The sequence below is a fragment of the Cyprinus carpio genome, chromosome A21 (genome assembly GCF_018340385.1).
Source record: "Cyprinus carpio isolate SPL01 chromosome A21, ASM1834038v1, whole genome shotgun sequence".
Classification (NCBI taxonomy): Eukaryota; Metazoa; Chordata; class Actinopteri; order Cypriniformes; family Cyprinidae; genus Cyprinus; species Cyprinus carpio.
The window spans coordinates 7,071,663-7,092,133 of NC_056592.1; the positions used below are offsets into that span (position 1 = coordinate 7,071,663).

General features: G+C 35.8%; 1 protein-coding gene across 3 annotated transcripts; it reads left to right on the forward strand.

Annotated features, from left to right (window-relative positions):
• The first annotated feature begins 76 nt into the window (after positions 1-76).
• On the forward strand, positions 77-20,434 carry LOC109103873 (calcium/calmodulin-dependent protein kinase kinase 2-like). Of its 3 annotated transcripts, XM_042778808.1 has the most exons (17): positions 77-352; positions 6,551-7,181; positions 8,277-8,324; positions 9,959-10,012; positions 10,661-10,712; positions 10,876-11,009; positions 11,867-11,903; positions 12,050-12,071; positions 12,169-12,257; positions 13,180-13,379; positions 13,457-13,510; positions 13,649-13,722; positions 13,803-13,890; positions 14,214-14,345; positions 14,508-14,608; positions 16,476-16,526; positions 17,286-20,434. In XM_042778808.1, the coding sequence occupies exons 2-17, from the start codon at positions 6,594-6,596 to the stop codon at positions 17,356-17,358; spliced, it is 1,797 nt and encodes a 598-aa protein (XP_042634742.1). In that variant the 5' UTR covers positions 77-352; positions 6,551-6,593; the 3' UTR covers positions 17,359-20,434. The 3 variants fall into 3 exon arrangements, with proteins under 3 accessions (XP_042634742.1, XP_042634743.1, XP_042634744.1); XM_042778809.1 differs by lacking the exon at positions 16,476-16,526 and having other exon boundaries at positions 112-352; XM_042778810.1 differs by lacking the exons at positions 77-352; positions 6,551-7,181 and adding an exon at positions 7,400-7,572.
• The last annotated feature ends 37 nt before the right edge of the window (positions 20,435-20,471 follow it).

Sequence of the window (20,471 nt, forward strand, 5' to 3'; positions counted from 1 at the left end):
GCAAAACAACTGGCTTAGTGAAATAGTACTTTGGGGGATTTACATGAAATTATAACAATCAAAAGTTTCAACTTTGACATGACTTAGTGTTAAAATGAAGTTGAGTAAGAGTACATGTATTCGAGTACAGCGATGAAGTTCATTTAATCAAGCTGATGAGCCCCTGCTTGTCCGCGCAGCACTAGACGCAGTTCCTCTTGTGATCGTTAGATGTCGCCACTCCTCTCACGTTCACTCCCAGCAGAAGCACCTCCGTCCCCCGCTGTCTGCACATCATATCATAAACCGCTACCATTACTGCCAGCGAGCTAACAACATACCCTTCAAAAACAGGATCTTACAAACGGCCGAGGTAAGGACACAGCACTAGAACCAACCACTCGCATTATACCTCCATAAAGCGACATGCGTGAACATACGTGCTCACAATGATTTTATTAATCCTCGGCTGGATTTTCCAAACATCTGTTTCGTAAGAGATGCGTTAGCCAGCTTTAGCAAAATAACAACCAGCCTTAAAATTGTTCTCCACGCGGAATCAGCTCTTCGAGACAGTGTCAGTGTTTGCGTGGAGCTTTTACAGAAGACGTTAATATTCATAAAATTGCGTTGGATGGTAATTGTGAAGCAGGAGTGCTCAAAGCATATAACGTTACACATCTAATATTCACAAGAGATGAGTTTGGTCATTGGGAAGTTGGGTTATTCTACGAAATAGGCGCATTTTCAGTTTTAATAAGGTGATTTAAAGTAAATCCGTGAGAATGTGTCAGTGAACTGTGAAAGTAATCAATTGTAATGTGTGCTGGGACAGAATTGATGATAAAACATTTAGTTCAAGTTGATATTACAACTCATTTAGTGCTCATTTAGAAAATTTTATGCTGTATTTCAACAAATACCCACTTGTCAATTTTTAAATGTTTACTATACATATTCATTTAAACAGTGTTGATCTTGATTTAACTACTAACATGAGTAACAAAAAGACTGTTGCTGTCCTTTAAGAATTGAAATGTTACATTTTTAACATTTTTAATTAATAAATTATGTACAAATATGTATATTAGACTTTTATGTTTTATTTATATTTATTAAAATTCTTAATGTTATATATATTGTTCTAATATAGCAAGAAGTTGGACAGACGTGAGTGGTGGAAATGACTCATCTTTGTGAATAAAGAAAAAAGCATACAAGTAAAGTTACTGGATTTTGTTTTTGGGTTTAAAGTTGGCATTATCTATTGAATGTTAAGGTTGTTTTTTCCACATATGTATTTGAGAGACAAAAATGGCACCCGTTTTGTAGGATGACCCAGTTACCGAAGAATTCAGCATCTTTGATTCGTTTTCATCTTGTCTGTTTGACAGTTGACAAGTGAAACCTGTAAAATTACTGGCTGTGTATCAACATCTAGTGAGCTGCCTGACTAGACAGTATTTTTAGGCATCAAAGGAACATGCATAATGTTCTTATATCCAAAAATGCTGTCTAGGTTTTTACAGCTAGCCTATTGTGTGATGTTTTAATCCATATGGCTACAATGAAAGGAAATATATGCATACAAGTACATTAGATGTCAGTTGTGCTGCTTTATTAATAAAAATTATATTTTGTATCCACTGACTTGTGTTTTCATGTTGTTTGGGTCTAAAATAGTTTGCCTTGTTTGGAGAGAGTGGCATAAGACGGTCTCTGGAGGGCTTTTCCCTGTGGAATGAGCCATTGGGGTATGATTTGAAATCTAGCCGTGGGTGAACTGGATACATTTGTTTGTTTATTTATTTGTCAGGCTTCATGTGCAAAAAATATGATTGAGGTTGGCATAATTACTTTTCATTTCATAGTTAATGGAACATCGTCGGATGCAACTAACAGCCAATGCATGGGTATGGGATATATCCCCAGAGTATAAAGTGTGGCGGACCTTTTTGTTTTTAAACTAAAACCAAATCGATTAGTATAATTCAATATAACCTAGTCCAAGAGAAAATGATTTCGATTAGTATGTTTAAGAGCGAACTTTTCCGGAGAATTTACTTTGGCAAGCTGTTTTGAGCTCTAAGCAGACTTTATTTTGGCCTGATTTTGGAAGGGTGTCACATCAGTTCATTCTTCGATTTCGCTTGAAGTATTTCAGGGCATTATTGTAAAACTGAGTGTAGAGTCAGAATCATTGTCTGTGGAGATCGACAGCACACTGCGGATGGTGTTGAGAGAGCAAAACTCTTTTTGATGTTTCAAAGAATGCTGAACACTCCAGATGGTCCCAGACAGTCAATCCTCTGTGGACCCCTTTCCCTGTGGATACCCTGTGCATCTCACCATAGTAAAGACAACTAGAGAGGAAAGTCATCTGGAGTAAGGCTGCATCTGTTTTGTTTCTAGGGTAAAATTGGTTTCTTGCTTGAGTTTATCTTGGTTTAGGGCTCAACTCGGTGGATCTTTTTATGCATTTGATGTTGTCCTTTGTGGAAACTCTTTAACGTAGACCCAGTTTGTTATACATGTGGTCTGTGGGGGACCAGAGATTGTTTGCTTGTGAGTCCGAGTCTCCATAACAAATGAGGTTTGCATGTGTATTGGTAGGTTGGGCACGTGAAGGAGAAACACTTGGTTTGCAATCCATCAAAGATCGAAGTAGGTCACAGAAGAATGTGGAAACTGCTCTCAGATTAAAATAGCTCAGCCTACCATTGCAGTCAGGCCAAATCTAGCCCGCATCTACCGTGAATTTCCTGTTGTTGAAAAGAGGACGTGAAACTCTGTTTTTTTTGTGCTGTCATAGAGGCTTGCGTGGTACCTGTAATCCTGCCGCATGAGTTTCAGATAGTTGCCTGACACTCGGACTGGATAAGGACACATCAATCCCTCTGAATTTCTGCACTCTTTCATCATCCCACCATCAGCACCTGAGCTGACAAATGGGTCGGACATGCCTGGCCGTTCTGTGCTCAGCTGGGCTGTTTCTTTGTCATCGAGGTTGAGAGATGGGAGGACAGGAAGTCACTAATGGCATCCACACCAGGGACAGACCAGTGATTAAAATTGGATCTGATGTTAAAGGGGACATCGGATGCCCATATTCCACAAGTTGGTATGATTCTTTAGGGTCTCCATGAACTTGTCTGCGACATACTTTGGTTAAAATTCCTCAGTGGTTGTGTAAAACAACACCATTTTTACCTTGTCAAAAACAGCTCTGTAAAACAGCAGCCCATTTTAGTGCATGTCTCTTTAAATGCTAATGAGCTCTGCTCACCCCGCCCCTTTCTTCTATGGAAGAGGAAAGGCGATTTGCAAATAATCATTAGAAAGATAAAGTGTGGGACTGGATGACAAACACTGGGTACTGATCCATCCTTGAGTTTGAACTTTTTAGCAAAATCTGCCTTGAATTGTCCCTCGTTCAGAAAGCAATCTCGAGTCAAATTATTCACGCAGACATAAATGCATTTAGGTAGATTGGGGGGCGTATTCCCTTCAAAAACAAAAGTAATCCACTGTGTCTTCAGCGGCTCAGATGTCGGTAGTAAATGACGAATGCTATGTTTATTCTTAGAACCAACAACAAAACACCTCAGTTGCTTAGGACACATTCTTGTCTACACCTGCTGTGGTGTCAAAACGATGGATGACTTTACAGCTCACTCAGGGCGGGTCTATGCTAAAACGTCAGTGTCCGTCAACAGTCGTGGGAGGGGCCTGTGCAAAGTGATGTCACTTTGCCAAGATTCTTTGAATGGCTTGCTCAGAGAACGTGTTTATGATTTGTTTGTTTATCATTATAGGGTGGTTGTGTGTACACACACACTGCCAAGACACATTTAAGTTCAAACGCCATGTAAAAGTGAATTTTGCGTCCAATGTCCCCATTAACAACATCTCATTTCATCATGAAATTAGCCTCTTCTACTCCGAAATATTGAAATAGCTGATTAATTTTGTTGCATGCTACTTTATTAGTCAATGTGTACTTTAGTGCTATGGTAGTACAGTAATGGCATCAGATGTCAATACCATGATACTTTGCTACGCTAATGAATGTTAACCTTCAAAGATTGACCAATAATCACTTCAACCAATAGGCTATTTCTTACCAGTACACTACCATTCAAAAGTTTGGGGTTGGTAAGAATTTTTTTTATGTTTTGGAAAGAATGCTTACCAAGGCTGCATTTATTTGATCACAAATACAGTAAAAACTGTAATATTGTGAAATATTATTACAATTTAAAATGGCTTTTTTGTATTATGTGTGTGTGTGTGTGTGTGTAACCCTGGACCACAAAACCAGTCTTAAGTCGCTCGGGTATAATTGTAGCAATAGCCAAAAATACATTGTATGGGTCAGAATTATTGATTTTTCTTTTATGCCAAAAATCATTAGGCTATTAAGTAAAGATTATGTTACATGAAAATATTTTGTAAATTTCCTACCGTAAATATATTAAAACTTAATTTTTGATTAGTAATATGCATTGCTAAGAACTTCATTGAGAAGATTAAATAGAAACTGCATAAATGTAAGTTTATTATAAGTGTCATTATAAGTTTAATATAAGCATAACAGTATTGTCTGTGTGACTGGTGATCTGTGTTTTAAAAATGTTTATAACACAGTATGTTGCACATATCATCTTGCGTGACGTTACAATCACTTGGTTGTCACTGTTGTCATATAAATGTCATCTAAAATCCATCATTCATTGTCCTTCTGGCTGAATGTCTCAGTAGGTGATGAATGGGAAGAGACAGTTTAATAAACAAAATAAGCAGGATTTTTACGTTTTATGCATTAATGTGAATGGTGCTTGCTTAACCATACAAAGGTTGACACTTATATTGTTTCTAAGGTGTTTTGAGTGGTTTCTAGCACATTGCTAGGTGGTTGTAGAATGTTCTGAATGATTATTAAGTGGTTTAAATTAAGAGTTTACCAAGTTTCTATTATATTCTGGTCTCTAAATATGGCATGAGTCTCTCTTTCGATGTAATTTTTGATCCGAATGGAGATTTTTGAAAATGTAGGTTATTTCCAGTATGAAAGTGACTTTTTTTTTTGTGAGAAAGTGTCATTCTTAGCTAGAAAACTTGAATCCTCATCAGTGCGTTCTTATTTAGGGTGAAAGATGAGGAACGCTGAGAAAAATAGGCTTTTTTTCCCACAGTGTTCCTCGAATGAGGGAGAGAGAACTCCATCTTCCAGCTGTGTGGGTGTTTTGACAGGAGAACGCATGGAGGCCAGGGCCCCGAGATGATATTACAGCAAAAACATAAGTAGAGATTCGATCTCAGATGAAGAAATGACAGGAAACAAAACCGAGAAAGAGAAGAAAAACCAAGCTGCATTGGATCTCGGTGAATGCGAGCGATAGAAATGAGGACGCATGGAGGGGGTGGGCCAGCCCACACAAGTTCTCCTTTCTGAACCCCTCAGAGTAATGAATGTCTTTTTTATTGTACCTGCTTAGATTTCTCTCATTCTGCGAGACCCACACCTCTCCCACACACAATGTTCAGAAAATCTGCTTGCCAAAGAAACTACATGAAAAACAGAGGGTCAGAGCAGAATGGAGATATGTAATCTCGTGAACAGGCTTTACTTGAATAACGTTTGAAACATCTTATATTTATATAAGCTTATTAGCTGTATTCAGTCATTTAATCCATACAGGTATGTTTTTGAGTCAAGAGTTTGTTCCCAGTTAGGCTTTTTCCTAGAATTAGCATCAGGGAAAACCCAAGAATATCAAGGAATTTTGAAATGGTGATTTTGTAGAATTTTAAAAGGTATGGAAATTTGAAAATTTAGTATATCTATACATTGCTCTTTGTGATCTCTATTGTGTGTGTGTGTGTGTGTGTGTGTGTGTGTATATATATACATACAGTATATATATACATTGCTCTTTGTGATCTCTATATGGGAGGCAATATCTGCAAAAAAATGTTTTAGAATTCATAAATACTTGTATATATCACAACAATAAATATCAGGAATTTTTAAAATGGTGCAACCTTGTGAAAGTCATGGGAATAAAAAATAGAAATTTATTTATTCTCAACTCAAATATGCTACAAATATTTAAAAATACATTTGTATATTTATATAATAGTTCATAGTTCATATCTAAAATATTAACATCAGTTTATTGGACACTAAACAACTGGATACTAATTATTATATAAATATCAAATATTTACATAATAGGTATAATAACTATATGATAAAAAATAATATATAAAATACATTCTAAAATATTTAAAATTTATTAAAATTGATTGAATATAAAAAAAAATATAAAAGTAATATCATGAAAAAACAAGGAAAAAACAAAAAAAAAAAAAAAAAAAAAAAAAAAAAATTAAAGCTCCATTTAACTTGACTTGTGCTTATTTTCTGTCTGAATGTAAAGTGATCTTAACGCCCATTCCTGAATGATATTCAAAGTCGAGGAAATTCATTGGTCAAAAGCTGTGGGGACTTTTTGCGTTGACATTCTGTATGACATCTAACATTTCCAAACTCTGTTTTTCCTGCAAGGTGTTGATGGAGGGGCTACTGAGAGGTGTTTGGGAAGGACACTATGTTTCCCTGTGTCTCCTCCTGGCCCTCTTCTGATCCCCCTGCCGCTCTGGGCCATGCTCCGCCCATTCACCCGGTACAGCCGCCCAATCAGCCACTGCCTGACCTGCTGCGGAGCTGTGTTGTGCTCCCTTCCCCATCCACGCGCCTGAGCCCTTGTACCAACGAGATGGAGTCTATGATTGTGGTGACGGAGTATGAGCCCAGTGGTGGCTCAGGGCAGGAGGGCGGAGAGGACGAGGAGGTGGAGGACATGGACAGCTCGGAAACGCCAGTGACGGTGTTGTCAGGTCCAGTACCGCCCTTCCGTATGGCCTCCTGTGATCTTTTATCCCACACGATGGGCCGCCCAGAAGCGCTCTTCCCAGAACCGCAGGAGCACAGAGGTAGACTCAGCCTCTCCGACAGGAAGCTGTCGCTACAGGAACGCTCGCAGACGCTTTCATCGCCCTGCGGTTCTCCGGGGCTGAACGGACGCTATATTTACCCATCGCTGCCCTACTCGCCAATCACCTCCCCTCACTCATCTCCACGCCTCCCTCGAAGACCAACTGTGGAGTCTCATCGTGTCTCCATCACAGACCTGCAGGTAGGTGCCAACCAAAAAATTCAAGAACGATAACAAATAAAATTTAGTACCATACAAAAATATTAACCAACTAAAAAATTTTGGAACGATGCTCAATTGTAATTTTTTATATAATATTTATTATCAAAATTATTAATATCAGTTAATTCATAATTACACATTAAACATAAATATTAAATATTATATAATAAATGTATTATAAGATAATATATAAAATATACATTATAAAGCAACGGGTCTAGAAATTGCTCCTTGTGATCATAATATTTTAAATAGCCTGAGATAATTTGAGCTGCTTGTGTGAGAACTGATGCTGTGTTTGAGAAGAACATTTCCTTTTCTTCATTCTCTGCAATGGCTTCAAGTCTGCAAGCTTGAGAGGGTATGTAAGGTAAGGTTACAGACAGAAGCAATTACCTTCCTTTTAACGGCACTTGTCAAGAGAAAGTTCCCCTGTAGATGCTTCTGCTTTTCCATTAGGACATGAAATTAGCGTTTTAGCTTCTGTACATTTCTCGGCTCAAGTCAGTGTTATTTTAGTATCATTGATATGCTATTATAGTTTTAGTTAATATTTTGATTTCAATTAATTAAAAAAAAAAACAACAACAAAATTTATATATATATATATATATATATATATATATATATATATATATATATATATATATATTCTGTTTTCACCGTTTTCAAAGTTTTAGTAATTTTGTAGTGTATTTTTGTCATTTTTATTAGCTTTTGTTTTTGTCTGTATAGTTTTTCTTCATTTGTATTTATTCGTTTTAGTTTATTTAGTTTTAGTTATTTTAGTACTTCTAATTTAGCTAAACGAAAATGAGAAATGATGCTTTGGCAACTAGCTGAAATAAAGTGAGCTTTTTTTTAAATTTTATTTCAATTAAAATTTATTTTATTTTTTGTTAGCTATAATAAACCCTGGCACAAATACTCCCTTGTAATACTTCTGCTAAAGCTTTTGATTCTTTGAACCTGGAATGTTGCAAGCATCATTCTTGATGAGAGAATCAAGTTTGCATTTGCTGTGATCTTTGGCCACACAGACTGATTGATATCATTTGTTTCTTTATTTCAAAAGACTGCGTGCAGCTCAACCAGTACAAGCTGAAAGATGAGATCGGAAAGGTAGGTTTATTTTTCATTTATTATTTATGTATAGATATTTTCCTGCTGAGGCTGGGATGAATGAATACTTTGCTGAAAGATAAGTTTGAGCCGTTTCCTTATTTCAGAACAAACAAACATCTCACATATTTCGTATAGTAAAAAATGTGTAAAGTATCAAAATATGTGAGGCATACAGATGTACAGTTGGTCATTACAAAATTAACCACATGAAATTATCCCACATTTTACTTTTCCTGGATCTTTGCTAATAAATAAATAAATACACCTGAAATATTTGGAGTTTTTGAAATGTTTTTGGAAGAAGTTTCTTATGCTCACCAAGGCTGCATTTATTTGAAAAAAATACCCAGTAAAATTGTGAAATGTTATTGTAATTTAAAACAATGGGTTTCTATTTTCATATATTTTGAAATGTAATTTATTCCTGTGATGCAAAGCTGAGTTTTCAAGCAGCTGTTACTCCAGTCTTCAGTGTCCAGAAATCGATCTAATATGCTCATTTGGTGCTCAGGAAACGTATTCTTATTATTATTATCAATGTTTAATGTGCTATATTTAATATTTTTTATTGAAACATCGAAATAAATCTTTTGTAACATCATAACTGTCTTTAATGTCACTTTTGATAAATTCAAGCGTCTTTGCTGAACAAAGGTATTAAAAAAAATTACTGAACAAATTTTTTACTGAACTCAAACTTTTAAACTATAGTGTATATGAAAATAATAAATAGAGCGATACTAGAGATAACTATTTACAAATGTAAAAAAAAAAATATATATATTTTTTTTTTTTTTGACCACAGAATGCGACTGTTGACTATTCAAAATCAATTTTGCAGAGACAATAGGCCCCATTTTTTTTTCTTTTCTAACAGGGTTCTATGGTAATTCCATAGAGTTTGAAATACTAATTATTTTAATATTATATGAATATTGTAATTATGTGACACCATGGGATAAATCAAGTTTTCATGAATAGAACAGACTGGATTAAACCCATACAAAAAGTATGTTTTACCATGTTTTTTTGGACATGGCATCAAATTAATGCCATGTTACACAGTACTTTGAGGAGCTCTTTGTAAACTATATTTACCATAGTATTACCACAGTACATCTTTTCTAAGAAGAGTACAATATAAGTGCATGTAATAAATTTTCTAAATTAATGTATAGAGTAATGCAGTGAAGCAAGTGAAAGGAGCAGTGAAGTGTTTTCACTGTTGCTGTTCCACTAAGCTTCATCTCCGTTCGAGGGCATGGAAAACTGTCAGCTTGGATGGGGAGATTCCTGTTCTGCTCTCATCTCTGTGTCTGAGGGTTGGATTCCCTGCTGGAATGACAATCTGCTCTCCCAGTTGGGACCTGTGTGTGTGTGTATAGATTTAAGGGAGATAGAGACAGAACAGAAGTGGAATTATGCCTCTCTATGGCGTTCATCATAACTCCGGCTGTTGCCTACTGGCTTAGTTTGGTTTACATGTTCTCCAGTTAATCAAACGGCACAAATGCTTGGCCACTTTAGCTTCCTGTTTCCCACCGTTTTTGCATGTTACTGAGTGTGTTCATGATGCAATTTGATCCAGTTACAATTTGTCATGATTGACACACCTTGTTTTCCCGATAAAGGGCTCCTATGGAGTTGTCAAGCTGGCGTACAATGAAGACGACAACACATACTACGTGAGTGACGCAACTCAGTCTCATGATCTTGCACAAATATATACACACTTCATGTGTGAAGAGTAAAGAGCTAACATCCTAGTGCTATCAGTAATCTTTAAATTGTGATTGCCTAGTTGAGGTCGCCTACAGCAGCCAGTCTTAAAATAGTCACATAGACACTGTCCATTGAGTTCACAAAATCATAATTATGGTGTGATTTTAATTGAAGTAAAATGCATTTTAGCACTTGTGCATCAAAATAAAGAGCAAAGCATTCCACAGAGAATGATGGGAAATTTAGTATCTCTGCATAAGCCCATGGCCTCATAATCCATTAAAATAAAAAGATTGTTGGGATTTGATAAATAATTTAATAAAAAAAAAATTAAATAGAACATCCCTATCTTAATAATAGTGATTATGAACATGCTGTAATAATAATAATAATAATAATATTTATAATAATAATAATAATAATATGTTGCTGTAATATTAAATTATATATTAACTTAAAATTGCTCAATCCTCTGATTATATGTTACCTTTTTTGGGGGGCAGTTGTAGTCCTCTCTCTGTTCTGGTTGTAGAATGGGGCATATGTCGCCCAGCACCAGTAATGACACTGGATATCTGCTCTCACTCGCTCATTCTCACTACTCTCCACAGGCCATGAAAGTGCTGTCCAAGAAACGCCTGATGAGGCAGGCTGGGTTCCCGCGTAAGTGTCTGTTTTAAAGCAGATGGAACGCTCAGCGGGGTTTATGATTGAGTGTATGTGTGAGTGTATGTGTGTGTGAGGTTGGGGGCGCAGTTTCATCAGCTAGCAGAATGCCCAATACTTCAACCTTTCACATGATTTCCTCTTGTGCTGGTTTAAACAGGCAGACCTCCTCCTCGTGGGGCAAAATTGGCCCCTGAGGGCCCTCCTCAGCCCAAAGGCCCTCTGGAGCGTGTTTACCAGGAGATAGCCATCCTCAAGAAGCTTGATCACCCTAATGTGGTTAAGCTTGTGGAGGTGGGTGCCTGTATTGTAAATATGCAGCCAAAGTGGCGCTGCTGCACATGTGTCTCCAGACTTTAGTGTGTAATTTAGTGTGCAACCAAGTGGATTTAAAAAAAATAATGATTATTTTCAAACAGGTTTCCTCTCATCTACTCCTCCTATTAAACTGGGATGGGAAAAATTACACACCTCATATTAAGTTTGACATGAATAAAAATAAGGCTGTGAGAAATATAAAGATTCTTAAATGTGTAAAAAAAAAAAAAAAATGTGTCTCCAGACCTAATGTGTCATTTTTGCTCCACCAAGTTGAGTTAAAAAATAATGACTATTTTCAAACAGGTTTCCCAAACATTCCCACCATTGAAACAGCAAGTCCACTAAATGTATTAAACTGGGATGGGGAAAGTATTTTAAACTTGAAAAAATTGACATTTGACATGAATAAAAACAAGGCAGTGAGGAATAGAAATCTAAAAATATTTAGTGTGGTTAATGCTTAAAAAAAGTATACCAGGAAAATCAACTTATTGTAAATATTTTTATTGGAAAATAAGACAGAAATACTGATTAAGAATAATTATTTGCAGTGTACTGATATGTACTGGCCAGTTATTATTTAGTCAATAAAAACACTGAAAGAAAGCTTTCCCACAAATTTCCAGTGGATCAAAAAGTCAACAAAACTGGGTTGTGATAAGTAAATGTTGATGCACGTTGACACTGATGCAGTCTGTCATATTGATTGGACTGAATTTCTATCCCTTATACCATTGTTTTCATTGACATCAAATCAGATATGGCATAATATAAGGTCTATGCTGACTGGTTTCATTCCCTTTTTAAACTGCTTTGGTTTTTTTGTGCAGGTGCTGGATGATCCAAGTGAGGACCATCTGTACATGGGTAAGTCTGGCTAGATACTCATCGTCTTGGCAGATGCTACATACTTGCACATGCACAATTTATTCTACTTTTCTGTGCTAAATGTATGTGAAGTCAATACAGATAATGCACAGCATCCTAACACTGTTTCCCGTGTGCTTTCACAGTATTTGAGCTTGTCAAACGAGGGTGAGTAAGCATGTTATTTCTGATTGTAGCGGCGGCCCATGCTGTGCTAGTGTCACTCTGCTAGAGAAACTGTGTCTCGTTCCCCATGTGTTTGCAGAGCAGTGATGGAGGTTCCTACTGATAAGCCCCTGGATGAGGACCAGGCACGCTTCTACTTCCAGGACTTGCTGAGAAAAATAGAATATTGAGAGCGCGAAAATAAAAAAAACTCATAACAGTGATAAAAACACTCTATATTTTCGCAAAAAAACCAAAAAAAAGGGCAAAGTAAAATTTTCATGGACTCATGCCATAGGCTGAGGTCTTTATAGTCTCATTGAGTCAAACATTTAGTCTATAGTCTTGTCAACATATCTTAACACATATTTTAGTATTATTTATATACCATTATAGTATTAATTAATATTTTGAATTGGCTTTTATTTTTATATTTTAAATTTTCAATATAATTTTAGTTTTCATGCTTAACCCGTTGCTTATTCTGTCCAAGAACTGCCCGATTTATTTTAGTATTATTTATACACTATTATAGTATTTATTAATATTTTGAATTAAATTTTTTATATCTTCAGATTCATTTTAACTTTAGTATAAATTTAGTCCACATGACTTATTCTGTCCAAGAACTGCCCAATTAGTAGTGTTATTTTAGTATTATTAATACATTATTATAATATTTATGAATCCATTTGAATTCGCTTTAAATATATATTGAGTTTACATTTCATTAGTTTTATTTCATTAGTCATTTTGTCATTTTTATTAGTTTTTGCTTATTTGTTTTTTTATATATATATATGTCTATATAGCTTTAAATTGTTTTATTTCAGTTTTAGTTTTGTTGATAATTTTGGTACTTAAACTTCTTTATTTCAGTAAATTGCCAATACAACATTTTAAATTTTTTCGTCTAATATTTATAATTTTATTTCAGGTTTATTTCTATCAGTTAACACTATCAGTTTAATAGTTTTGTTAATAGATATATAATAGTAATAGATCAAGAAAGTTTTTATCTGCAATATACATCAAAATGTGAAACTATATGCAGTCATCAAAATGCATTAAATAACGATTAAAAGTGATAGCAACTACTCATCCTCAACAGTACATTATCAGAAAATCATTCATCGGGACATCAAGCCTTCCAACCTGCTTGTGGGAGAAGATGGCCATGTTAAAATAGCAGATTTTGGAGTCAGTAACCAGTTTGAGGGAGCAGACGCCCTCCTGACCAGCACAGTTGGGACACCAGCATTTCTCGCCCCAGAGACCCTCTCAGAGACCCGCAAGAACTTCTCCGGAAAGGTAAAGAGCTCAATTCTCTAAGCTAGTTGCTAATATCCAGTCAATTTTGATTGTCAAGTTAACATCATGTTTTGTAGGCTCTGGATGTGTGGGCGATGGGAGTCACCTTGTACTGTTTTATCTTTGGAGTGGTATGCCCTGTTTTAACCTTTGTATATATCATGAAATATGTATTGTAAACATTAACAATTCAGCAAAACTGTACAAGACAAATGTATGAAACAAATTATTTTTGACGTGGTCTTTGACTTTACTTCCTTTCTTTACAGTGTCCGTTTATGGATGAGCGCATTTTGAGCCTCCATCAGAAGATCAAGACCCAACCAGTGGAGCTTCCTGAGAAGTGAGTATTTCTCTTGAGTCTGAAAGAGCTTCCCCATCCCAATGTTCTGACATTGATAGCATTTTTGTCCCACTTTGCAGCGCGGACATATCAGATGACTTAAAGAACCTTCTTCTTAAAATGTTGGACAAGAATCCTGAAACCAGAATTACCGTCCCACAAATCAAGGTCAGTGTGACTTTTATGTCACCTGTGACGCCACCTTCAAGTTTAACAAAGGTGATATGTGTAATTTCCAAGCTATTAACGTCACCAGTAGCCTGCATCTGTGATTGGTCAGAAAAATTATTTGTACTTGGTAGTACATTTTTTCTTATGTTATAATTAGCCTCCATACTTCAAATGGACCAAAAATGAAACCCTTCTTTGTTCTTAAAAGATGATTTCAAAGCATTCCTGTGTGAATATAGGACACTCCAGCTGCCTAGACACTGTCTTGAGTTAATGAATGATATCAAAGCAGGATTTCTGTTCCATTGTTGTTGTTGTAGGTGCACCCATGGGTGACGCGGCATGGCGCTGAGCCCCTCCCCCCTGAGGACGACAACTGCTGCAGCCTGATAGAAGTGACAGAGGAGGAGGTGGAAAACTCTGTCAAGCACATCCCCAGCCTGGCCACCGTGGTGAGATCACAAGCCCCTGCTGGCCTATTTGTTGTTATGAATACACAAAATGTATTCAATGCTAATAACCTCATCAAATGTATAAACCGATTAATGACCCATGCAGATTACACAAGACTGTTTTTGGAGTTACTTATACTTGCTGCATGCTCTTTGCTATAGATCTTGGTTAGGACTATGCTGCGCAAACGTTCTTTTGGGAACCCGTTTGATTGGGGCCGCAGGGAAGACAGGAGTCCCGCCGCACCAGGACTCACGCTATCGTAAGTCTTCCTTATTAGGGATGGGCTATAACTGGAACAGACTTCCTGAACATAGACTTGGAACTCTGCAGTGGATTCAGTGCTCATAGAAATTTGTTTGACAGTAATTTAATTGGAACTACTAGTATAGATGTACTATTCTATTTAACTACACTAGGTCAAGCTGTAATACTATAAGGATGAATCTTCAGTGTATTTTGAGGTAAAATAGATCTTAATGTCTTTGCAACGTTTCCACAGAAAATTATTTTGACTAGTTTCTCAATTGCTTAAAAATGAACTAAAAATCTGTGTGCAGCAATGCACTTAAAATAGAAGCCTGGCCTTCACGCTGTCCATTTATTAATATTTTTTATTCCGCAAGGATGCATTAAATTTATCAAAAGTGACAGTCAAGACATTTCCAAAAAAAACTGCTGTTCTTTTGAACTGTTCATCAAAGAATTCACAGTTTCACTCAAAAATATTTGACAGCACTACTGATATTTAACACTGAAAACTGGAGTAATGGCTGCTGAAAATTCAAAAATACAAAATAAAATACCTTTTAAAATATATTACACTAGAAAACTTTTATCAATTACTGAATTGTAGTAATATCTCACAAATATCACTGTTTTTACTGTACGTTTTATTAAATGAATCCAGCCTTGGTGAGCATAAAAGACTCTTTTCGACTCCAAACTGTTGAATGGAGTGCACATTTTTAATGCACTAAATCTTCATGTATGTCATTTAATCTCTAAATTTTACACAACACATTATCGCATTATGAAGCCAAAGCTACAATGGTCACATTAAACGTTTATTTCATTTTCAGTTAACTTAAAGTTACTAAACTAACCAAGTACCCTGCTGCAATAAAATACTTCAGACAATTTAAATATGAAACGTTTTTAAAAAGTGAAATTCTATATAATGTGTGTAGTATCAATGTAATCCTGACGGTACTAAAATCGTCATTGCCATATGACCTAAAGCGTTAGTTATGATGCTTCAATGCCATTCACAAATCCTCTCCAGTGGCCTCATGGGATAGTAAAGTGACCATCAGATGCGCACCTCAGAATCTCACCGGAAGTAGTAGGTTGTCCGGGTACTTTCTGCATAATGTCTAATGCGGGGGTCTCTGTGTCCTGCAGCGTTTAGCTTTGGAGATCCCTAGTCTAATGATGCCTATTATATATACAGAGCTGTAGAGTCATTTTTCTCATTTTATGACTCACGAGCGCCCCCTGGCAGCTAAGTTCCCGGTTGAAGCTATCATTGCAATGCTTTGCTAGTAGCAAAGTAGTAATATCTTACAATAATAGCTAAGCTCTTTAACGAATGGATAGTCCACCTCAAAATTTAAATTTTGTTATCTTTTACTTACCTTCATGTCATTTCAAACTGTATGACTGACTTACGTATGCAGAACATAAAAGAAGATGTTTTGAAAAATGTGGGTAACCAAATAGTTAATATTGCCATTGACTTCCATACTAATTTTTTATTTTTTTATTTTTTTTATTTTACATACTATGGAAGTCAGTGGCTACCGTCAACTGTTTGGTTACCAACATTTTTTAAAATACCTTCTTTTGTACTCACCAGAAGAAAGAAATTCATACAAGTTTGGAAGACATGAGGGTGAGCAGAATTTTCATTTTTGAGTGAACTATCCCTTTAACCTATTTTTGTTGTTGTTGATATTTAATAAACAAGGGACAAGCATCAATTATTTTCTGTGGTAATCGTTAGCATATTTGAGTTATATTTAATGCAATATTCCTTTAAGGCTTTTTTAGTCATGTTTGCAGGAATATTTAATAGAAACTCTCCGATTTAAGAATTCTCACGTATCCGCATCTCTCCTGCCGTCTAGAAAAGGGAGAGCAGGGAGTTTGAAATACTGCCGCAATCTTGGTACCCCCAGGTAAAGCTCCGCTAGCCTGTTAGCACTCCACATATGTCCTGTTCACTCCTCCACTTATATTATATGTAGGCGGTTATGGTCATGCCCATTTTTAATGATCTGCACTTAAAAGGAATGGTATGGTGTTTTTTAGCATGCTCAAAACTATTATCATTCAGATGGCTTAAAGAATAACAAGCTTTTCCGCTTGTATTTTCCTACCTGATAAACAGCTTTTTATGCATGTAATATTTAAAATATTCATGATATTTCCTCTTAAAAACCTTAGTAGCTGTACAAGCTACTTTTAATAATCAACCCTTAGTACATCAAGCATTTATATTTTGCATGTAATGTTTTAACAGATAAAAAATAAGCTCATGTGTGTCCTGTAAGTTCATGGGCAGTTCAGAATGATGTTTTCCAGGTCCTTCTATATCTGGGAGCATCCTGATTTGCCGCCCAACCATGGTCATTTGTTTTTACAAGGAGACTGATTGGTTTGTTGGACTGGGTGCATTTTGCATGCGGCGCTGCAGTGCTGGCCTTCCCAGTCTAACCCCTTCGCAAAAACATGGTAGTCAGACATTCTCATGTGCCTCCTTCCGACCCGAGCATATGACTGATGCGATGCCATGTACTCCCCCTCGCGCTGACTTAATTTCCCCCGCTGCCTAACAATTCTAGCTGCACTTAACAACAAGTCTGCATTGCCGTAGACAGGTTGACACGCCTGGAATGTGCAGTTATTTTAAACCTCCACATTTGTCTGTTTCCTAGGAAACAAGAGAGCGAGGAAGGCATGCGGAGCATGGACCTGCCCTTCGTGGGCGAGGATGAAGTTCTTTCCTGATAGTTGTGGGTGTCTTGCTCGGGGGAAATGCGCAAGGATGGGGCTGTCATGGCTTCCGGAAGGCCAGGATATGGACCTGTGGCTGTGGCGTGGAACGGAAAGATGGAAGAAAGGAAGAAGCTCTTGTTGGGTTGTTGATGTGGAGGGTGCCCACCCACTCGTGCATGCATTTGTACAGTCCACAGCAGCATGCGCTGTATCTGTCCGCCCAGGTCTCTGCCATCTCTCAGGACCTGTTTTCTGTGTGCGTGTGTGTTTTTACTCTCCTCTATGGCACGGAGACTCTGCTTTACTCCCCTACTTCCGCTAGGGGGCGCCACCGCAAAGCAAAACAGAATTTTTGGGGAAAAAATTTACAATTTATTAGGTTTGTCCAACACTCATTAATTAGAGAGACATGCTACTTTATTGCAGTTTTATAGATTTATAGATTATTAGAACTGAATTTGAAAGTAACAAAATAAAGACTTTCATCAGGAATTAATTTCTCGAAATAAATCTTGAAAATCAAGGTCAAATAAAGTAAATAATGTATATAAATAAATATCAACGCAAATAAAATAATAAATAGCTTTTGCACATTTGCGGACAACAACCTTTAACTAGTTTTTTAATTCTTAATTGGTGATTTAGGTTTGTCCATCACTTATTAATTAAGATTGTAATTGTAAATGATATCATATGATTTGAAAATGATAAAATAAAAGATGGCTCAGACTTTCATCAGAGATTAAATTAATCTCAGAAATCAGGTATGTTTGATCAAATTAAGATAAATAATAAATGAATTAATAATAAAATGTATGCAAGTATACAAAAATTAACAAAATAAATAATTAATTTAATAAATTTAAAATTTAACTTTAAATAATGAAAATCTTCAAATTTGCCGACAATAACCTCTAAGAAGTTTTTAGAAGAAATTTTTAATTTCTTAGATTTTTCCATCAGTCATTAATTAGAGAGTCATGCTGCTTTATTGCAGTTTTACAGATATTGTTAGACTTTTAGAGTTGGATTTAAAAATAATAAATAGAAGAAGGAAAAAACTCAGACTTTCATTAGAAATTAATTTCAACTTCAACTGAAATTCTTCTCAAAATCAAGTTTGTTTAAATTAAGTTAAAAAAATGTATTAAAATAATTTTTTAATAATTCAACTTCTTAAAATTTGCAGTCAGGAAATGTGTATAATGCCATTTAGAGAAAATGCAGATATGTTTGTATGCGTGTGTTTGTTTATATATCAAATCACACAGCTTTGTGTTTATATTATAATGACAGCGCTGTAGATGGTGAACAGGACCAAACCTGGAAACTATCTCTTTTCTTTTTCTTTTTCTTTTTTTTTAACAACAAAGAGAGTGATTTATGGTCATAGCATGTTTTTGAATAGTAGGTTTATTATTTAGGGCACAAAGAACCTTTGGGAATGCCACAATAGGCATTGAGACCATTCTTCTTGTATGTAACTTGACCCTTTTAATCATGAAGGTAACAGTTTCTTACTGTAATTACACTTCGTTTTCCTGTTTAGAATTACCAAAATGCCATGTAGTAGTGCATTTCAGACTTCGTCATGATCAGAGTGAGTTTGTTATCAGCATTTCTATATAGGACGCATACTCTATGAAGTTCTTGAGGAAATACAATAACTTTGTGCAATCTATGCATGACTTTTCTCTTAAGGAATCAGTGTTTGTCAGTTTTGACACAAATATATGCCTTACATTTTCATACTCATAACTGTAGCATAGATCATCAGTACGTGTGTGTAGAGTTTTTTGGTACGATAGAATTGTAGATGGAATAAGCTGTTCTAGACCGTGTAGAACTATAGTAACTTGCTTAAGCTCAGTTTTAAAGTTAGCAAAAATAGTCCAAAGCCCTGTTGAGATTTTCTCAATGTGCACTATGGTCATGTATCTCCTGTGTTGATTATTTTTCTATGATTGTTTGTTTGTTTGCTCTATTTAGCTGTAGTTTTAAAATGTTGGCGTGATGGTGCTTTTCCACCACTGAAATTAATAACATACTTCATGCTTCCATGTATCGGGGAGTCTTTTCTGCACAAGTAGGTTGAATGTATGTTGTTGGTTTACCTTGTAATACTATAAGTATTGACTATAAGTCAACTCTATACTGTTTTGTTTTGTTTTTTCCACTTTTTTTGGTTTCCTGCATGTTAAACTCTGCTGTATTTTATAGTACTTGTTTTCTGTGACTTTCTTTAAGACTTTTATTTAAATCTTTTGTGTAGGTACTATTACTATGCATAAGAAATCTCACATTGTGGTGCAGTTCTGGACTGTGTAAGTCAAACGGTTGTGTCTTCTATTGGATGTTGATTGTTGAAGGAAACTTGTAATATTGACTTAAATATGCATGTGCACCAACCGAAGCTGGTTATACAATATCACTACTGTATATGTAAGCGAACATTTTAACAGATTTTGATGACCTTTAAATAATATATTCAGGACTAGAGAAGCACCGTTCCCCTTTTTTGAGTAAGTATTTCTAGGGAAAATCTGAAAATATATTATTTATCTTTGCACATTTGAATGTTTAGCAGAATTCAGATGATGCGTGTTTAGTGAAAACTTTACATGAAGGATGAGGCCTCCATAACCATGTTTTCTTTTTCTGTACAATCAAAACTAGGAGCAAAATTTAACAGCTGAAATCAAAGACAGCATTTTTCTGTTTCCTATGTACAGCCACTTTCTCAAAGAAGGACATTGCAAACGGTACGTTGAATAGAGGTGTATATTGAAGGGAACGCTGTACTGTATATTTCTAACTTCTTAATATCATTCCTCACTGTTTCTGCCCAGTATTTCTTGAAGGGCTAGAGTAAATGTTTGCGTCCATATCACACTAGCGACTGCATTTGAGCACTGTTGAGAGGGCTGTTTACATGGATGTTACATAAATGCATGCCGTCACAATCACGCAATTTCATTCAGCATGTTTTGGAAGCATGTTTGAGCTCTTTACAGCATCTTCTGATCATTGCTGGTCATTCTATATATTGTATCCAGTTGATTATTTGAATAAATTAAAGTTGCCTTTACTTTTGTTATATTTTTATTTATGCATTATTATTATTA